The sequence below is a fragment of the Nestor notabilis genome, unplaced genomic scaffold, assembly GCF_000696875.1.
Source record: "Nestor notabilis isolate BGI_N333 unplaced genomic scaffold, ASM69687v1 scaffold8996, whole genome shotgun sequence".
In the NCBI taxonomy this organism is placed as follows: Eukaryota; Metazoa; Chordata; class Aves; order Psittaciformes; family Psittacidae; genus Nestor; species Nestor notabilis.
Window position 1 is genome coordinate 18,612 of NW_009933266.1, and position 19,654 is coordinate 38,265.

The 19,654-nt window shown below is 40.4% G+C and overlaps 1 protein-coding gene across 1 annotated transcript in view; it reads left to right on the forward strand.

The window, feature by feature from the left end:
- The window catches only part of LOC104407487 (chromosome unknown open reading frame, human C11orf30), a 37,349-nt gene extending 18,112 nt beyond the window's left edge, over positions 1 to 19,237 (forward strand). Inside the window, exons 8-21 of the mRNA XM_010016788.1 lie at positions 90 to 232; positions 281 to 392; positions 2,742 to 2,891; positions 4,327 to 4,500; positions 6,696 to 6,832; positions 8,301 to 8,474; positions 9,360 to 9,558; positions 10,821 to 10,985; positions 11,238 to 11,393; positions 11,529 to 11,553; positions 14,500 to 14,668; positions 15,392 to 15,955; positions 16,862 to 17,374; positions 18,861 to 19,237. Coding sequence (XP_010015090.1) covers positions 90 to 232; positions 281 to 392; positions 2,742 to 2,891; positions 4,327 to 4,500; positions 6,696 to 6,832; positions 8,301 to 8,474; positions 9,360 to 9,558; positions 10,821 to 10,985; positions 11,238 to 11,393; positions 11,529 to 11,553; positions 14,500 to 14,668; positions 15,392 to 15,955; positions 16,862 to 17,374; positions 18,861 to 19,055 — 2,876 coding nt within the window. The 3' untranslated portion in view covers positions 19,056 to 19,237. The remainder of the gene's footprint in view (positions 1 to 89; positions 233 to 280; positions 393 to 2,741; positions 2,892 to 4,326; positions 4,501 to 6,695; positions 6,833 to 8,300; positions 8,475 to 9,359; positions 9,559 to 10,820; positions 10,986 to 11,237; positions 11,394 to 11,528; positions 11,554 to 14,499; positions 14,669 to 15,391; positions 15,956 to 16,861; positions 17,375 to 18,860) is intronic.
- The last annotated feature ends 417 nt before the right edge of the window (positions 19,238 to 19,654 follow it).

The following is a 19,654-nucleotide window of genomic DNA, read 5'->3' on the forward strand; positions in this document are numbered from 1 at the left end:
GGAAAGGTAGTTGAAATGCAGAATGATTTTAGAAATTGTACTATTTTCGTGTTGCACTGTCCAGTCTTAAACCACTTACTCTTTCACAGGTGTGTCTACATCAGCAATTAAAGTTGCCTCTACCAGGCTACCTTCCCCAAAAGGTCTGGTTGGGAACCCCACTCAGATCTTAGCACAGTTTCCCAAACAGCATCAGCAGTCCCCCAAACAGCAGCTGCACCAAATACAACAGGCCCAACAGCAGCAGCAACAACAACAACAACAGCAGCAGCAGCAACAGCAGCAACAACAGCAGCAACAACTGGTGCAGTCTTCTGCAGCTCAACAGCAGCCACAGCAATCTCAGTTGCCACCTGGCATCAAGCCCACCATTCAGATCAAACAGGAATCAGGTAGCTGGAGTTAATCTTGGGTCATATCACTGATTGATGAGGTCTGACCACAGTTTGAGAAAGGGCAGAATTCTGTCCCAAAATGTGCATGGGGAGCAGTGATTACTTGAGTACGGGATTTGGCATTAAACCTGGATATAAGTAGATGATGATGGTTATCTTAATGTGTTCAGCTAACATGAATTGAAGGATTTGGTTCTGTCACCCTTCTTGTTTGGTACAGGTATTACAGACCTATGCTTTAGGAGTGAGTGAATGTTTTACCTTTAGAGATCAAAAGGTATGTAAATCAAAACTAACATGTTTGCAACCTGGAAGATGCCAGTTTACTGAAGATCCAAGAGTTGTTCAACTGTATCAACTGGAAAAAGAAGTTAATCCATGTTTTAACTCTTTTTTGGGAGGGTACAGAAATCAAAACTTACTTTTGAGTTACTTGTCAAAACACATACAATTAGATCTGAGACTGGAAGTTGGACTGGATTCCTTTTGTAGTATTGATTCATTCAGTTGACTTTGGGCAAGTCGTGGCATCTTTCTATCTTGGCTTTGCTGTAGAATACAGTCCTTATCTCCATAAGATAGAGTAAGGAGTAATGCTTGCAAAGTTATCCAATTCTAAAGAAAGAAGTGCTATAAAAGTGCAAAGTATTTTTATGTCCATATATTATATTAATCATGTCAGTTAAATTATTATTTTATATTCATACATGTTTTAGATCAGAGAATTAAAATACACCATAGAATGAAAAAAACAAACAGCCCTGCTCCTGTCCTTTCATAAACTTCCTTTTGGAATGGTCCTAGGACTATTGCCTAAGGAAAAATATCTACTAATGAAGACAGATAAGAGGTCTTCAGTGACTGAACATTATTTGATCAATAAGAGCTTAATTCCATGCCTTCTACCATGGGTTCAGGTTCAGTGTGCTTTTTAGTGAAACCTTCTTTGGAAATACCTATGCTTTCTGGAAGGTGTGAATGAATTTTCACAGAGACTTTGCCTTTTATCCAGTTTTGTGTCTGAATGTTGCAAAGGCTTCAATTTCTCTTTCCTAATTTTGTTACTCAAGTTGGGAGCTAACTTGCTCCATCCTGCTCTTATAGTCAATGTAGAAAGAGGGGAACATCAGCGGAGGATGTTTCACATCCTGAGGGGACAAAATTATTCACCTAGAAATATTTGTGCATAAATGTAATGCCTACATTTAGATGGGATCAATTCAGGCTGGGTGTTCCATGGCTTTTGACCAGCACAATGCAATACACGTCCCTCACCATGGAACAGAATGTAAGTTAGAATCATAGAATGGTTTGGGTTGGAAAGGACCTTAAGATCATCTAGTTCCAACCCCCCTGCCATGAGCAGGGACACCACACACTAAACTAGGTTGCCCAAGGCTCTGTCCAGCCTGGCCTTGAACACCTCCAGGGTTGGAGCATTCACAACTTCCTTGGGCGACCCATTCCAGTGCCTCAGCACCCTCACTGTGAGGAACTTCTTCCTTGTATCTAACCTAAAGTTCCCCTGTTTAAGTTTAAACCCATGTTGCAAGTATCCTTTGATACACTTTTGAACAGATGACATGAATCTCCTGGTTTGCAACTGAGAAGTGAAAATATGTCCTATTCCACGCTACACAAATGGAAAGAGAGGGAGCAGAATCTTTGCTGTACTAAGGTGTCCTCATCCTTTGTTCTTGCTGAATCTACTCAGAGCTTGTTTCAGCCCAATTTCTTTGTGGCTTCAAGAGAACAAATAGATCAATAAGAGAGTGAGCAGTTTTACTTAAAGCAGTCTACTCTAGCCAGTGTCACAGTTGCTTCCTTACACCCACAAATAATCTGTGCAGAAAGCTTTTATTAGTTTATCCAGAGAGATGAAATTAAACTGTGGTGATAAAAACCATGAGAATTTAGACTGAATTGATAAAGAACTATTCCACTTTTAGATTGCTCATTGTATGTGAACCAATTCAGTATTGGTTGTAACCTGTTGTTTCCTGGGAAACATTCTATTTATTGAATCATGGATCAGAAAAGGTTAAAAATCACTGCAACAAATCAATGATGGAATGGAATCCTGTGCTTCAGTGGCAGTAAGTAGGAATTGAAACAGGCACATGAAAGATAAAGATGATTTTTTTTATTTGCAAAACAAAACCCAAGCAAAAAAAAAAAAAGCCCCAACCCAAACAAAACAAGTTTTTTTTTTCAGGATCAAGAATACATGGGCTCAGAATAAAAGCCTTGTGAGGCTTCTTGCCCACTTGGGCTTGGTCTGAGAAAGCATTTCAGAAAGTAACGTTTCGTGCCTGTATTTTAACAGTGACCTTTCTCCTTTCCTAGGTGTTAAAATAATCACTCAGCAGGTGCAGCCCAGTAAAATCCTTCCCAAACCAGTTACAGCGACCTTGCCCAGCAGTAGCAATTCACCTATTATGGTGGTTAGCAGTAATGGGACTGTCATGACAACTAAACTGGTCACTACTCCCACTGGTAAGTTATGGCTCTGAGAAGGGAAGGGAGGGTAAACCCAGGCATACAGGTCATCAGACATGGTTTATGAGAGTCAATAAAAGATAAAGCACTTCTCTCTTGTAAACAGTGAGCACAACAGCGCATTCACAATCCTGTTAGGGTTTATTCTAGAGTAGGATTTTTGCTCTGAGGGCTGTTTTATTCCTCTTAGGATACTTTTGAATTGTTACACAAGAATATTATCATTCCTTCTCCACTGGTTTCATTGTAAAGAAAGTATTCTTCCAGCTTACACTAATACTTTGCACTTCTGTAGCACTTTATTCAGGTGTTTTACATGAAGTTTTTAGGTACCTCAGGCAGATAGCTCAGCATCATTCCTGTTTTACATAGATGGACTGGTGACCTGCTCATAGTCCTGCAGTGACTTTATAAAAAGGCCAGTAAATTGGATTTTAAACTCCCAGTGTTGTCTTTGTGGATCTAATTGTATTTGTGTTTTCTGACTAATTGAAGATCAGACGTAATGCCCACTTGTATGAGGACAACTTGAAAGGCAGCTCTATCTTAATTTCAGAAAACTAACTTCCTGATCTTTCAGCATGGGTTGGCAATATCAGCATAACTAATGGTTAATATTCTTTTTTCTATTTGAACTTTTGAAGTACTTCACAAAACCATTAAGTGTATGAAAAAATAGCAGTTTTACAGTTCATTTCATTGGTAAAACCTGTATTGTGCTCCCTTAGATTTGAACACATGGCTTTCCTGTTGTAACAAACCAGTTTGCTCTGTGAACTTCAGCAGTAGTGCACTACCTGCAGTAGTACAAGCAAAATGGAATTAGTCTTCATGTAGCTGTTGACTTGCATTATTTTGAGCAAGTTTTTTACATGAACCCTTTTCTGTTTCCATTCTGAGGTGTAGGTCTGAAAACCCAGCACTATGTTGGGAGGTTTCTTTTGTGCTGCTAAAGGCTAAATCCATAAAATGGCATTATCATTGTAAATAATATTTTTCTTCTAGAGTGATATTTCAACCAGTCACTAAACCATTTGTCATATAGGAGAAGTGAGAGTATAGGTGTCTTTCAAGAGAGGAAGGGATCAGTTCTGGTAGTGTCATCAGATGCCAAACTCTTTGAGTATCTAAAGGAACAAGTGTCAAACATACAGGCAGAATCTAAACACCAATTGCAAGTTAAAATTTTAGGCACAAGGATGTGAATTAAAATACAGCAGTTGTGGAACATTTGGTAAAAATAGGTTTAAAAAGTACTAGAAGAATCGTAAAGACTAGTAATAAATTGCAGTGTGGGGTTTCTTTGAATAAAATCTGATGCTTTTTTTCCTCTAAACTAACTTGATTTTCCACAAGCTAACTTACTTTTCCACAAATACTAGTAGAGGATCATGTTCTAACAGTGATCTTTCTTGTTCTCTCTTTAAAACAGGAACTCAAGCAACGTATACACGGCCAACAGTTAGCCCCTCTATAGGGGCTCGGATGGCTGGAACTCCAGGGGCTGCTACTTACGTGAAAACTACAAGTGGTAGCATCATTACTGTAGTGCCAAAATCACTGGCTACGCTGGGAGGGAAGATTATCAGCAGTAATATTGTTTCTGGTAGGTCATACTTTGACATTAAGTCTTATTTCAAAAGTAACTTTAGACTTGCTGTAGTTTTTCAGGGCTTTTCTTGTGGGTTATTTGCTCAAATAATTATTAGGACCTTTCTTGGAGAAGAAGTTAGTTCAGAAAACAAATAGCTGAGGATGAAGAAGATGATGGGTAGAAGTTACAGAGGTGAAGTGTTCTTAAGGACTGAAGTATTTCTTGTGTTTAAGAAGGAACATCTAATGTGAGGGAAGCCTGGGAGGAAAAGGTAAATATGAGGAAGGACTATTATATAGTCCTCTGTGAGAGGGCAGAAAGATCAGAAATGTGTGCTTGCCCCAATTTAAAGCATTTCGTAACCTGGATCCTGCCCTTTTCTACTCCACTGCACATCCAAAGGACCAGAATAAAAGTGAACTGTGTATGTTAAATTCAGCTGTGCAGTCTTCACCTCACCTTGTTCAGTGTCAGCATATTCTAACTTTAGTTTGAACTCCCAGCCTCAGGCAGATCCTGCTTCTTGTCTTTGTTAGTCTGCTGACCAGCCTTGATGCTCTCTGCCAGTATAACCTGTAAACATAGGGTCATTTTAGGACCAGGACCAAGCACACTCACACTAGTCACAATTTCTTAGTATCTGTCTTGGACATCCACAGTGCTAATGCAGAGCTAGTGCTGCATTTCCTAGCTAGGTGCACATGTACAGCAAGATCTGCTGGGTCTGTTCATCCTGTCTAATAGTGTCTTTAAATGACTCAGAGGTCCTGTTGTTGGTGCTTAGCAGAGACCTGACATCAGCCAGCTCTTTTCACTGGAAGGTTTCCAGTAAATCCACTCTGGGGTGTAGTCTGATAGAGGAACCTCAGTTTTGCAGATTCTGATTTCTGTATAATGATATTTTGGGGCTGATGCAGTAGCTGCTTTGGGAACAAGTATCTTTTTTAGCCTGTTGTGGCTGTGTTGAGTTGTTAAGAAGATTTCTAGATAAGTAGATCTAGGGTGAGTTTATACACAATTGAAGTATTATTCTCTGAACCAGCAGCTAATGCAAGGAAACCCTTGGCTGGTCCTGATAAGGATAATAATGGCTGTTCTAAACCAACACCAGTTTTAAAAGGATGCCTGCTTTTTGTGGTTGTTTTGTGGTTGGTTTTTTGGGGCTGTTGGGGTTTTTTATCTTTCTTTTGTTTTGGAGTTATTTTTTGCTAAAGGAGCAGTCTTTAGGTACCTCTGAAGTCACTAGAATGAAGTAAATCATAATCTTATCTCAGCATGTCTTCCCTTTCCCAGAATTAGTAGCATTATTAATCTGAAATATGTAGTGAAGTACCTACAGGCATGACTTATGGGTAGAAGATAGTGAGGGGAATCGTTGGGTTTGCAGCTCTGCTGTAACTGAGTGGTACTTCCTTCAAGGAGGAAGTGGAAGGTGTGGATAAAAAGCTGTTTGAATAGATACTGAAATGGCAGTTTGATAACACCAGTGACTTGCATATCAGTGTAGGTACTCTTGTAGGAGGGCTGACGAAATTACCTGTCACTACAGGTAAATGAAAACCAGATACAGGGAATGGAATTAATGAAGTACTGGGAAAGGAACAGAAATATCCAACAGAGTTCTTCAAAAAAAAAACAAAATCCCCACACTTCTAAACTCAACTTTTAAGAACTGATTGTAAAGCAATGGCATATTTTTCTTCTTTTTCCTTCTTTCAATCCACTACTTATCACTTGTATTACAGCAGTTCAGTGCCAGAAAGAGCTGGTATCTCTCTTGACTACAAGATACATTCTTGGTACGTAGATTCTTCTATGGAGGTTATCTGTAGAAGAATATTTGTCTGTGCAAATAAGACCTTGAGTTAAGTATTAGTGGTATCCTTATCCCCCCCTAATTCTAGCCTTTGATGAGTTAGATATGTTAGTTTGCTCTGTAACTTGTGAGAAGGGGACTGTCCTAATGCAGAATGAATTACTCTGTCCTGGGCATGCCTGTTCCTACTGTAGGTGAAAGATTTGTAGAGTGGGCATCTCATCTTTATATATTGAGTTAGGTGACATAAATTCCCCTTCCAGATGATGCCCTTTTTTAGTTGTGCTGTCAGATTTAAGTATGATTCCTATATAACTCATCAGCTTCTACAGTGGAAGGAAATGTACATGTGATCAACAGCACATTATTTTTTATCCCCATAAAACTTTAGGAACTACAACCAAAATCACTACAATTCCAATGACATCCAAACCCAATGTGATTGTTGTGCAAAAGACTACTGGCAAAGGAACTACAATTCAAGGGCTTCCAGGCAAAAATGTTGTCACAACGCTGCTGAATGCTGGGGTAAGTTAAGAGTTTGAAGTCTCAAAGTGATAGCCAAGTGACAGGCTGTGTGGTGGCTGCTGCATTCATTCTGCTAAAGTCCTTATTAAAAGCAAACTGTGCATGAGCTCCTTAACAGATACAGCATGCCTTGATGTCAGGGATGTTTGGAAAGCAAGTATGTTTGCAGGATATGAAAGATGCTTCAAGCAAACTGGAAATGTTCTCAAAGGAAAACAACTTTTTGGAGCTTGCCCTTGTTTTCTATGGTTAAAGAGTTTGCAATGCTGAAGGGATTAAGTAGAAGAAAGTTACTAGACTCTTACCCTGTTTGTGCTCTAGTGAGAACCATGGTCCTGTGCTTTATAGACTTGCATCTCCAACCATTTATATTTCGGATGTAAAGAGCAGAAATAAACAGTCCCTTCACAGTAAAGGTACCACCTTTCAATGGATGTGGTGTTTGACACTCTGTACCTGAGTATTATGTACTGTTAAATGATATTTTTGATAACCTGGTGTATGCTAAGAACAAAATGAAGTTTCCAGCTTCAACTGCGGTTACCTATAAGTGCCAGTAAATAAAGATGAACGTGCTTTATGCTCCTAGATAGAACTGTGAGGTTTAATGCATTAATCATATAATCTTGAAAAGTCTACTTGTAGCAGAGCTGAGTAGGGAGAGTTTTTTAAACCTTTGGGGAATTTTTTAGAGGATTTTATACTTTCCTGTTTACAAAACTTAAAGCTGTGTTTTCATACAAGTGGAAATCGTGTGATGTTACACAGTAGGAACCACCACAATGTGATGATAGCTCTGAAACGTTATGGTTCTTGGGATTTCCAGCTACTTGATGGGAACTCATAGGAATAGTGGGAGAACTGGCAACTAGTGTTGTACCTCATCTGGTTTGTTACTGAGCAGAGCTAAAAACGAGCATGCTCAGTGTCTTTGCTGATCTTAAGCTATCAGGAGACTGCTCATATGTCAGCACTATTCTGAAGCCAAATGTTTCCTGTGAAACAGTTGTGAATCTGTATTTTTTAACTGACCTTTTAGTTGGAAAAAAAAGTCCATGACAATAAGACCAAGATCTATATTTAAATACTGTCTTCTTAGAATCTCAATTCAAGTTCTGTAGATGTCTTGCTAAAGTTAGTGTTAATAGAAATAAGAGGTTTTGAAAGCATATGATAAGGATTTGAGGGAAGTTCCAACTTACGTGAATTCTTTGAAGCAACTTCAAAAAACTTGTCAGTGTCTTTTAGTTACTTCTTTTTCTTCATTCCTTCAGAGCTGCTCAAAAGGTAAAGTAATGGAAAAGGGGATTTTGGTAGTTTTTTTCCATTCAAAGCTGTAAGGTTTTTTATATCAGCAGTGGCAGGTTGATTTCATGGTACACACACTCACCTATAACTGTATTATTTAGAGCAGTGGGTCTCTGAAGAATTTCACTAAGTTAACCTGTAAACTTTGACTTCTCTACAGGGGGAAAAAACTATTCAGGCAGTGCCAGCAGGAGCAAAACCTGCTATCATCACTGCCACAAGACCCATCACAAAAATGATTGTTACACAGCCAAAAGGAATAGGGTCCACGGTCCAGCCAGCCACCAAAATCATCCCAACTAAAATTGTTTATGGTCAGCAAGGGAAAACGCAGGTACAGTGAGGACCCATTTCTGTCTTGAAATGTACCCCTAAAACTTCATGGGAAGTAAATAATTTTTCAATGTGTTGCCACATAATGTTGCAGGATTAATATATGCCTATGGGGAATGAGATTTAGGGGTGTAATGAGGTGGCCTTGATTCTTGAGCACAGTGTTTGCATTTTCTGGAGGCCCTAGAGCAAGCTAGAAGGATTTACTTAAGCCTTCTACACAGCTGAAACTGTCTGGTCATGGCTCTAGGTGCCTGTTTAAGACTTAGAGCTAATGGCTAGATTGTGAGAAATAAAGACACAGAGTCTGGGCATAGATCACCCATCAAAGCTGAGGCTTTATTGAAGTTATTTTCTAGTTAATGCATGTTCAGGTTTATCCCGCAACCCTGTGTAGTTGCTGGGGCTATATATAGAGAATCTGTCTTATTTCTGGATGCTTTCAGTTTCAGCTTGTTCTCTGGTTGCACTTAGTATTTAAAAGAACTAAGCTTTTATCAGTTATAATACTTTGTGTGTCTTGATTGTTCAAGACTGTATTTACTGTGGGCTGCAGAAGAGGTGCTTGTCCTTACTAGTGCAATGCATGTTCCAGCTCACTTGTGTAGCTTTCTCCTGTCACACCATAGTTGTATCCACCCTGCTTGGTGGTTTATTGTGTTAAGTACTCCTTTTGGAGTACTGAATAAGAAGTAAATTCTTGTGCATTGCCATTTACTTGGGCTTTGTGGCTTAATAATCAGAGCTGCTGAATTTGCAGGTAGACTTTCTCAGTAAATTAGGCAATATTATGGAGGTCTTATACATACACTGATTACTCAGATCTGTTCTCTTACAGTACATATATAATGCTCTTACTATACACAAAATCTGTCTTTCTAATTAGGTCCTCATAAAACCAAAGCCAGTGACATTTCAAGCGACAGTTGTGAGCGAACAAACTAGGCAGCTGGTGACTGAAACGTTACAGCAGGCGTCAAGGGTGGCAGAGACAGGAAACTCATCTCTCCCCGAAGTGAAAGAAGAACCACAAACCTACACTGAGAGCAGCTCTTCGTCTACAGAGTCCTCCCAGAGCTCCCAAGGTGTGTATTAGTGTCACTAATGGACTGTCTCCCAGCTGCTTTCATATAGAATCATAGAATGGTTTGGGTTGGAAGGGACCTTAAAGACCGTTTGGTTCCAACCCCCTGCTACAGGCAGGGACACCTTCCACTAGATCAGGTGGAATTTAAACATCCATATTTAGTTTCTAAATGAGGGTGGGAATCTAAGATTGTTCCTCACCCTGTCTCCTTTTAGCACATGTTTTCACCCCCGTCTGTTAGCAGTGGGTGTCATCCTTCACTTCCCTTATGGCTTTATTTATCACTTACAAGCTATTTACTAAATGTCTCCATTTCCTATGTGGAAAGTGGAGATAATGGTGTCTTGCAGGGCTGTTAGAATGCTTGAGGCTTGCAGCCTGTTCCCTCTTTTTGGGGAGTCTGCCATAAGCTGGCAGTGTAGAGGTTTTGTTTTGGGTTGTTTTTGGCAGCCTGTGCTCTCCCACCTCTTTCTTGAGTGTATGGAAGCATCTCTCCATGACTGAAAGCTGTCGTGAACCAACATAAACTGTGGTCCTTTTATAGGCACACGTGCATCATGACATGTATCAGACATCCCGTCCTGATGTGGATGCTGTGAGGGCTTCAAGCAGTGACACAGATGTAGCTCTTTTTGTGGTAGAGGAGCAGAAATAATAGGGAATAAATTAACACCCAGCCTTTGGTCAGGAGTGACCATAGGTTGTATCACTGCATCAGATAAAAGCAAATGTCTCTGTGGAACACGTACTTACATGCCTTTCAGTCACCTCTTCCATATAATTCTGTAACCTTTGGTCTATACAGCTATTTTAAGTAAATTAAAGAGGAAAAAAAGATTGAACAAATAGCAAAATTGAGGAGCTATAATTCAGAATGCTGAATACATCTTCATGACCTGTACTGTTCAAACAGTCTGAAGAAGAGTTCAATCTGAGGCAAATTCAATGTACAAAGAAACCTGTTGAACTTTGATTGTTCAAACCAAAGCTTTTGCAATCAACAGAGATACAGGATCTTTTTTGTTCATAACATGAGCAGTATTCTACTTCAAGTCAATTGTAATAAGCTAAAGTGTTGCATAATGAGAATATGCATCCTTGGCAGTGTTCAGACCATCGATGGATAATAAGTAACTTGGTCTAATTCTGAGCTATAGCCCTACTTTAAATCAAGAAGTTGGACAGGAGACCTCCAACCTAAAATGGTTCTGTGATTCTATGGTTCTATGACTTGATGTGCCTTTGTTCTTTTGCAAACAGATTCTCAGCCTGTAGTCCATGTGATTGCTTCAAGAAGTCAAGATTGGTCAGAACATGAAATTGCTGTGGACACAAGCCCTACAATAATTTACCAGGATGTATCCAGTGAATCTCAGTCAGCTACTTCCACGATAAAAGCATTGCTGGAACTTCAGCAGACCACAGGTGTGAAAACCCATCTGGTTCTTTAGGATAACTCCAAAGCTTATTACTTGCTTAAGCAGCAGTTTGCAATAGGTTTTGTAGTTGAAAAGCACCTACCTTGAATCAGCTTGATTCCTTTCTTCTTATCCTGTAACAGTTTGACTCTATTATAATGTTATCTATTTAAGTAAGATTTGACATTTATATTAGAGGTTTATTTTGTTATGGAGGTTTATATACTGGAGGTTTATTTTATGTTTTCTTCCAAAGCAGTGAAGGAAAAGATAGAATCAAAGCCAAGGCAACCTACCATTGACTTGAGCCAAATGGCTGTCCCAATCCAGATGACCCAGGAAAAGAGGCATTCTCCAGAAAGCCCTTCAATTGCTGTAGTAGAGTCGGAATTAGTTGCTGAATATATCACAACTGGTAAGTGACTAAGGTGGTGTGGTGCTGGGTTTGCAGTTGAAGTCTGGGGACTTAATTTGGGAGTTTTCTTACAATGGGTTTCATTTTGGCTACAATTTGCTCTAGATGAAATGAGTCTTTTCTTCCACTTTTGAGACCGTGTGCAGGGGACTGAGCTTGCATCTGCTCAGGGACATAGTGGAGAATGTTTCTAACTGAAACAAAGGGTTGTTTCAGTTCAGGATATCCTAGTTGAAACGATTTGTATCCCCTGATCTGATGGAGAGGACAGACTGTCCCACTTGTCTTTAAGGAAAATGTCTAGTAAGGAGAAAGTAGAAAATGAAGTTACAGCAACTGTATACTGTTTTCTGTACATATCAAGAGGAGTCAGGCTTTGAGTTAGTTTAACCCATACTTGCAAATTGTTACTTGCTTACCAGGACTAAGTGGGTTTTTAAGCCAAATGTGCATTTAGCATGCTAATATAGTCCCCAGTTTCTTCATTTTACAAGGGCATGTAGTGACAGGACAGGGAGCAATGGATTCAAACTGCAAAAGGAGAGATTGAGATGAGCTCTGGGGCAGAAGCTCTTCCCTGTGAGGGTGCTGAGGCGCTGGCACAGGGTGCCCAGAGAAGCTGTGGCTGCCCCATCCCTGGCAGTGTTCAAGGCCAGGTTGGACACAGGGGCTTGGAGCAACCTGCTCTAGTGGAAGGTGTCCCTGCCCGTGGCAGGGGGTTGGGACTGGACGAGCTTTAAGGTCTCTTCCACCCCAGAGCATTTTATGATTCCATGATCTGCCAGAAGATTTTGAACTGATAAACTTGCACTTTTTAAGCAAATAATTATTCAAGTTGAAATTACAGTTGAGATTCAGCTCTTAACTTGACTCTTTGTCTCTCTTGCTCCCTGCTACCCCAGAACAGGGGGTGAGCCACTTCCCGTACAGAGATGAGAGGATTAAATTTCCTGTTTTCCATTTTCATTTCTTGAGTCCACATCATTGGTCACTCTACTTTATTTGGAAAATGAAAGCAAAAGTGTGTCGAATGTGCACACTGGAAAAGAGCAATAAAACTTGATAACATTAAATTGCATAAGTACATATCTATAATTCCAGAGGTTTTGTGGTAAACGTCTATTCTGATACTTACACTTTTTGTTTGCCTGCTTTGTACCTTCTCCCCTTGCTCACATCCCTTGTATGCTCCAAATTTGTGTGAAACTGGAGCTGGAGAGGATGTTATTGTTATTCTTTTAAATAGCACTTACTGTATCTGGCTTCAATTTTGAGTGTTTGAGTCATGCTCCCTTGGATCTCATTTACAACAAACTGAAAAGGACAATAAATAGTGTTAAAGCAATCTCCAGTTAACAGTCAGTTACCTTCCCTGGCACAGACACTGTGCCACTGAGCAAGGTTCCAGGTTTTGCTGCTGATGTAAAATAGGGCCCTTTGCAGGGAGGATGGGAAATGACATTTGGTATCTGTGTAGGCTTAAGTCCTTTTCTGCAGCTTAGAAGCTGTATGAAGTATAGAAGTTGCGAATTGCCTTGAGCTGTGATTACTTCTCTCAATATTGGGATTTGTATAAACCTTGAATTGATCTACAGGGTTCTACCAGAGAAATGCAGGCTGCTGTGGTTTGACTTGCAGCACTTTCTTCTGCAGCACAGAACTGGTTGTTTTGCTCTTAGATTTTTGTCTCTTGCCTCAGTTTCTGTGCACACTGCAGATAACTCAGTGTTTCTGTTTGTTTTAATTCGTGCTTCTAAGGGTTCAGTAATCCATGTAGCTGTATTTTCTGCTAAAAATGAAGTACTAAGATAGCAAACACTCTATATAATCTGTTGTGAAATCTCCTGCATGCACCTCAACTGAAGGAACAGGCACACTTTAATGTCTATGGGAGAGCTGGGATTCAGCATGTGCTTCCTTGTGAGATGGAGGGAGCAGTTCACACATCTTAGTGTCACCGTTTTCTGTCTACAGACTCAGGAAGACAACACTGTATTGGTTCACATTCGGAAGAGTATCTACACAACCATATAGGTTAGAAACTTTACTTTTAAATGAAGGTTTTAATTGTGAAGGAGCTGTTGGGGGATATCCATGACTGATCTGGTACAGCATGCAGGCCAGTACTGTTATAATCCAACTCCTTTCTGGGAGTGGCATAGTAAAATTACCATCTTAATTCAAAACAGGACCTTTCTTTTAACTTCCAGGAAGGTCGCTGGAAACTTTTTAACTTCAAGGGATTTACAACTGAATTTAAACTTTGCTTGTTCTCCTGCAATTACTATTTTGTAACTAAAAACTTAAAGCAGGTATCAGATGATCTTAAGGTCCTTTACAACCCTAACTATTCTATGATTTCCATAGTAGTATGGACAGGCATCAAGTAACTGGATTCATGTCTTGTTAGTGACTGCAATATATAGAACGGTTTGTGGTTTTGGGTTGCTTTTTTGCAGAAGATCATTTCTCTGTTAATCCACTATTTAATTGCAGAGCCATCACCACAGTTTCATAACTCATGCTGGGTCTGTTCTAAAAAGTGGCATAGACCCATGACAGGGTCTCCCATTTATTGGTCTATGATCTGTGACCAACCTCAATTGCTTTCATAAGACACAAATATTTTCTAATTGCTAATCTTTCCAGTTTAGCCTGTGCTCTGGAGAGTGTTCCTTGCAGATTATCGATGGTAGAAATCCAGTGAGCAAGGCTTGCTGTTCTTATGTCAGTTGTGCAGGTGCTTTTAACAGCATACAAACCACAGAATAACTTGTGCTTTACACAGTTATGCTGGTGCCGTATAAAGAACCCAGCTGAAGTATACATTCTGCTTGCAAAGGTGGTGTGTTGGGAGAGGGAGGTCGGAGGAGGTTTGGACCAAATGTGGTTCCTTAAGAAACCAGGGGCAAAAGCAAAACGCCCTGAGCTGCTGCTTTAAGAGGCTTCTTGGAATAGATCTACACTTCAAGATTGAAGCTAGCATACAGTGAAAGATGGTTTTGATACTCAGATCCTTATTTCACTCATATGCTTTCAGTTGAAGCTTAAATGCAAAGCAAATCGTTGAAGTTACAGCAGTTAGCTCTGGAGAAGTGCCACTGACCTCTTTACTTTCAGTCAGCCATCGGTCCCAGCCCCACCAGCAGTCATCTCAGCCCCAGAGGACTCTGCTGCAGCATGTGGCTCAGTCACAGACAGCAACACAGACTTCTGTTGTGGTGAAATCTATCCCCGCATCCTCCACGGGCGCAATTACCCATATCATGCAGCAGGTTGTACCCTTTCTTTTCCCAACACTCTATAAACAGCAGTAGGTTGTGTGAATCATGTAGATCTGGGCTTGTTCTGAATGAATGTGTCGTGTTGCTGCCACTGAAAATGCTAAGTGGAAGGGCAGGTTACTAACTTGATTTTAATATTGCCTGTTTTGATGGGGAGGGTGGTGGGGTAAAAGGGAAGCAGTTAGTGAGATTGAGACTGTTAAGTCAACAGGCTGAGAACATTGGGGCTGTTGAGCCTGGAGAAGAGAAGCTGCGTGGATACCTCAGAGCAGCTTCCAGTGTCTGAAGGGGGCTGCAAGGATGCTGGAGAGGGACCTTCATCAGGGATTGTAATGATAGGACAAGGGGCAGTGAGATCAAGCTTAAACAGGGGAGATTCAGGTTTCTGTTATTTCATATTGAACTGCCATGCAATGTTAGGGGCTTTGAGCCTTAGTCTGACACGTGTGAGGGCTTGATAATCTCCACTGAGGATTAGTTATACAGTTAATGTTGTCGCATAGAGACGTACCACACTTTAACGTGATAAAAATAGCTATCAATTGCTTATGAATTGTGGAATCTCCATGTAGGGTGTCTTTTTATGCATGAATTGGGAGTCTAATGGTAAAATAAGTTTAAGTAGTCCAGTTGAAACATTAAAAATGATTTTTAAATGGTGTGTGCTTATCATTTGTGTTTCTCTTTACTAACTTGCTCTAACTTCTTCTTCAGGCCTTAAGCAGTCACACTGCATTTACCAAACACAGTGAACAACTTGGAACTGAGGAAGGAGAAGTGGAAGAGATGGACACCTTAGATCCTCAGACTGGCCTGTTTTACAGATCTGCCCTGACACAATCGCAGACACAAAAACAGCAAAAACTGAGTCAGCCACAGCTGGAACAGACTCAACTGCAAGTGAAAACCCTGCAGTGTTTCCAGACTAAGCAGAAGCAGACAATCCACCTGCAGGCCGATCAAATCCAGCACAAACTCCCACAAATGCCCCAGCTTTCTATAAGGCATCAAAAGCTAACCCCCCTGCAGCAAGAGCAAGCACAGACCAAACCAGATGCACAGCACCCCCCCCACCACATGATGGCCAAAGAAAGGCAACTCCCTACCTTAGTGGCACAGCCACAGCAAACTGTAGTACAGGTGCTTGCAGTAAAAACCACGCAGCAGCTGCCCAAACTGCAACAGGCACCAACGGCACAAAAAATCTACGTGCAACCCCAACCCCCCCAGAGTCAAATGCAGCTACCTGCCTCTTCAGAGAAACAGCCAGCAAGCCAGGTAACGGAATATTGATAGCATGCAAAAATACACGTCACTGTTCAAGGCAAAAAAAACCCACAAAAAACACCAACCCTGTCGCTGTAGCAGTGTTTTTGTCCTGGCAAAGAGAGAGAGAACTCCTCATTCCGCTGGTATTAATGACCCCATCAGAAGGTTGACACTAGGAAAGAGAAGCACATGTTCTAGGGGGGAAAAAAAATCCATAGAGCTCACAAAAAATGTGTTTTGTTGGACAGTTTTTATGGATTTCTGCCACCATTGGTGCATGGAAGTTGTCCCTAAGTATTTCCTTTGAATTTTTAAGATCTCAACACGTTAAATTTCCGTTCCCATAGCACTTTTTATTTCTGTGGAAGTAAAGGTGAGCACACTGCAGTCTCCTAAGGCTCTCCATTGTATGTCTTCCTTTGTAGTTTACATCTTCCTGAAGTGACGTGAAGTGGCTTTCATTTACAGGAGTAATTTGATTTTTTTTTTTTTTGGGAAGGGAAAACGTAAAGACTGAGAAAAGTAGAGGAAAAAATAGAACCAAAATGTATTTTTAACTCCAGAAAAGTAGTTACTTTTTTCTTGGCCCTTTCAGGAATACATGTGAACCAAGAGGGTTAACAAACATCACATGGGGATGTAAATCCCAAAGGAAAACGAGGCTGCTGTGGTATTATACTGCTACAATCCTTACTAGCAGCCTAAAAAGCTGCTTTTTCCCCCAGGCTTCAATTAACTGTTACCATATCATTGCTAATTCCTTTGTTAAAACACTGAGTTTCAACTGTCTTCCTAATAGCAAGTATGTTGTTTGTGCCATACTGTCCTTGGAAATATTGATTAGATTTTTTTTCAATGATAATAATTACAAATCTAAATTAGCTGTAACATGCACAACCAAAATTTGATTTTCAGGTGCAGCATCCAATTATAACGCAAGGATCCACTGTTCCAAAGATAACTTTTGAGGGGCATCAGCCTCCTTCTGTTTCAAAGGTAGCAGGTGGCAGTTCTGTGCCCAAACTGGCGTTGCCGGTTACCAACCTATTTCCCATGCAGGCATCCGAGAAGACAGCAGTAACAGATATTGTGAGAGTGTCTATGGTGGAAGCTCAGATTGATACAGACATAGAACAGACGGTAGTGGATCCCCCAAACAAGGCCATGTCCACTAGTAAACTCGCTAGTGAAGGAGAGTCGTCACCTTGTACCCAGGGACCGAGGGTGGCTGCAGTAGGGATGACGGCAACATCCATCCCCCAGCAACAGACGCATACAGAATCCAGTTCAAGTCCTCCTGCTGTTGGTCCTACTGTAACAGAGAGGAAACCCGATGCACAAGGAATGCCTCCAACAAACCAGTTTATACACATTCAGAATCTATCACAAAAGAAAGCTGAAGAGAGTTCGTCAGAAATTGTTATCCAGGTAAGAGGAGACCAGAGCAAATAAGGCAAAGGTTGAGTAGAGCAAACTTGTATCTAATGTGGTGATAACAACTGAAAGATGTTCAGGTATTTGTGTTTTCCTTTCTGCAGTTTTTGGTGGTTCTTCTATCCTTAATGCTTGTAATAGTTGCTACATCAGTGTGTAATTCTCAAATAGAGCTTGAGTATCTCCATCACTGTATTATTCACTGTGTCTTTCTCTTAAGAAAACAACCCAACCTCATCTAATTTTACAAAGTACTTTTATTTGAAATGTTTAAAAATGTGACCTTCAACACTTGTTAGGGATCTAGAGGTTTTTATAGCATTTATTAATGTTAGCACTAAAATCATAGTGAGGTTCTACTTACCTGGAAGTTTCAGCAAGTAGGGTCTAGATTCAGAAGAAGCCTTGTTAACTTACAGCCAGTCTTGCCACTTCTGAGGTAAAATGACTATTGATCTTCAGCCCTAATGCTTTGAGTCATTGCCTAGCTGATGATTAGTATTTTCGTTGATGCTGCTGTCTTAAGTATGATGGTTTTTTATGCAATACATGGTCTGAATGTCAACCAAGCAAGTATTTAAGTCATCCAAGGGCTCACAGAGGTGTAACGTGAATCTTCATAGACAACTTGGATGTTCACACAAATGATAGCGTGGATTGAAATGGTTTTATTCTGTCTCATATTTTTGTTACAGTGAAAATGCTTCTGATGTGGGGAATAATTTGTGTGCAGAGCTTTCAAATTTTTCATGCTACTTTGCAAAACCTTCATTGCAGCGAACTTCGCTTTTGTAGAAATCATCACTCTTGTACTCATTTTTAGTCCTCATTTCCCTAAATAGACAAAGGTAGATTTCTGTTTTACTTCAAATCTGTGTATTTTGGGACTCTGTATTGTTCATCATTGCTACGAGCTGTTTCTGAGTTAAAGTACTGCCCAGTATTTTAGATGTATAAAGTTGTAGATTTAATTCTTAGCACCTATAAAAGCCAAAGTAGAAATAAATAGCTTAGATCTGTCGTGTTCCTCAGCCTCTGTGTTGCTGCAGCTGTGAGCAGGGCCAAAGCTTGTGTTGTGTTGTGTACAAAAACCATAGCTAGTCCTTATATCTGAATGTCTTGTCCTAGAAAGATAAGGAAAAGATAAGGCGGAGGAAAGTATTATCTGTGCTTTGCATTTGAGGAGTGATGGATGGTGGGCATTGGTTTAGCTGTTGGTTGTGCTGTCGCAGACCTGTAGTGAAGATCTAAGGCCAGGATCAGTGCCCTAAGAGTAAGATTATTCAAATCTTATCTTTTACAACCTCATCTGGTGAAAGGGTGCTTTGAAGCTTTAGCTAATATAACATGCAGTGGGCCTTAGCTAGAGAAAATTGCTCTTGGAAACCAGATATCCCTTTTCCGTGAGTACCCACGCTCACATAGATGCCTTTACCTGCAAAAACCACATGTTAAAACTGAAATCTTTTCTTCCTTTCAGGCCATCCCTCACTATTCCATCCCTTGTCACTCCAGCTCCAATGTGGTAGTGGAACCCAGCGGGCTCCTGGAGCTCAACAACTTCACCAGTCAGCGCCTCGATGATGAGGACACAGCGATGGAGCAAGATGTGGACAGTAGCACTGAGGACGGCACTGAGCCCAGCCCCTCTCGAAGTTCTGCTGAACAATCCTAAGGAATTGGGACACTGGAGTGCACTTTAAAATATCTTGGGATTTTTGAGTATCCAAGATGCCCTTGTATTGTGATGTCTTAGAGCACTTTGCCTATTAGAGTCGTTCATTGGACCTTTGAAGCATCAGTGTGTTTTAACAAGACGGTATTGCAAAAGCTGCATCTCACAAATTGTTTCCAAAAAGGAAAAAGAATACACAAAAAGGAAGAAAAACCAAGATGTAGTCACTGAGATTTAGTAATCCTGTGACAGTGGAATGTACTCGTGTTAAAAAGCAAATCTGCAGCGAATTCTACAGCTCGTGCTATTGAAGCCCCAGATACTGAAACAGCCTTCAGTGAAAAGGGATTTGTTACTTTGCTGTGGTTTTTTTTGTTAGCTGTTGAGCAAAACACCATCAAAAAAAAAGAAAAAGAAAAAAGAGAATGTTTAATAAATATTTGTATTTTTAAATAGCATGTGAGAGAAAAAGTGTCTCTGACAGTGCTGGAAAAGCCCCAGGAATTTTGGAATTGGTTCGCTTTCTCGCACTTGTGCTCACTTAGAGTTAAGATTTTTGGATTTTGGTTTTTGGGTTTTTTTCATAAGCCTAAAAATAG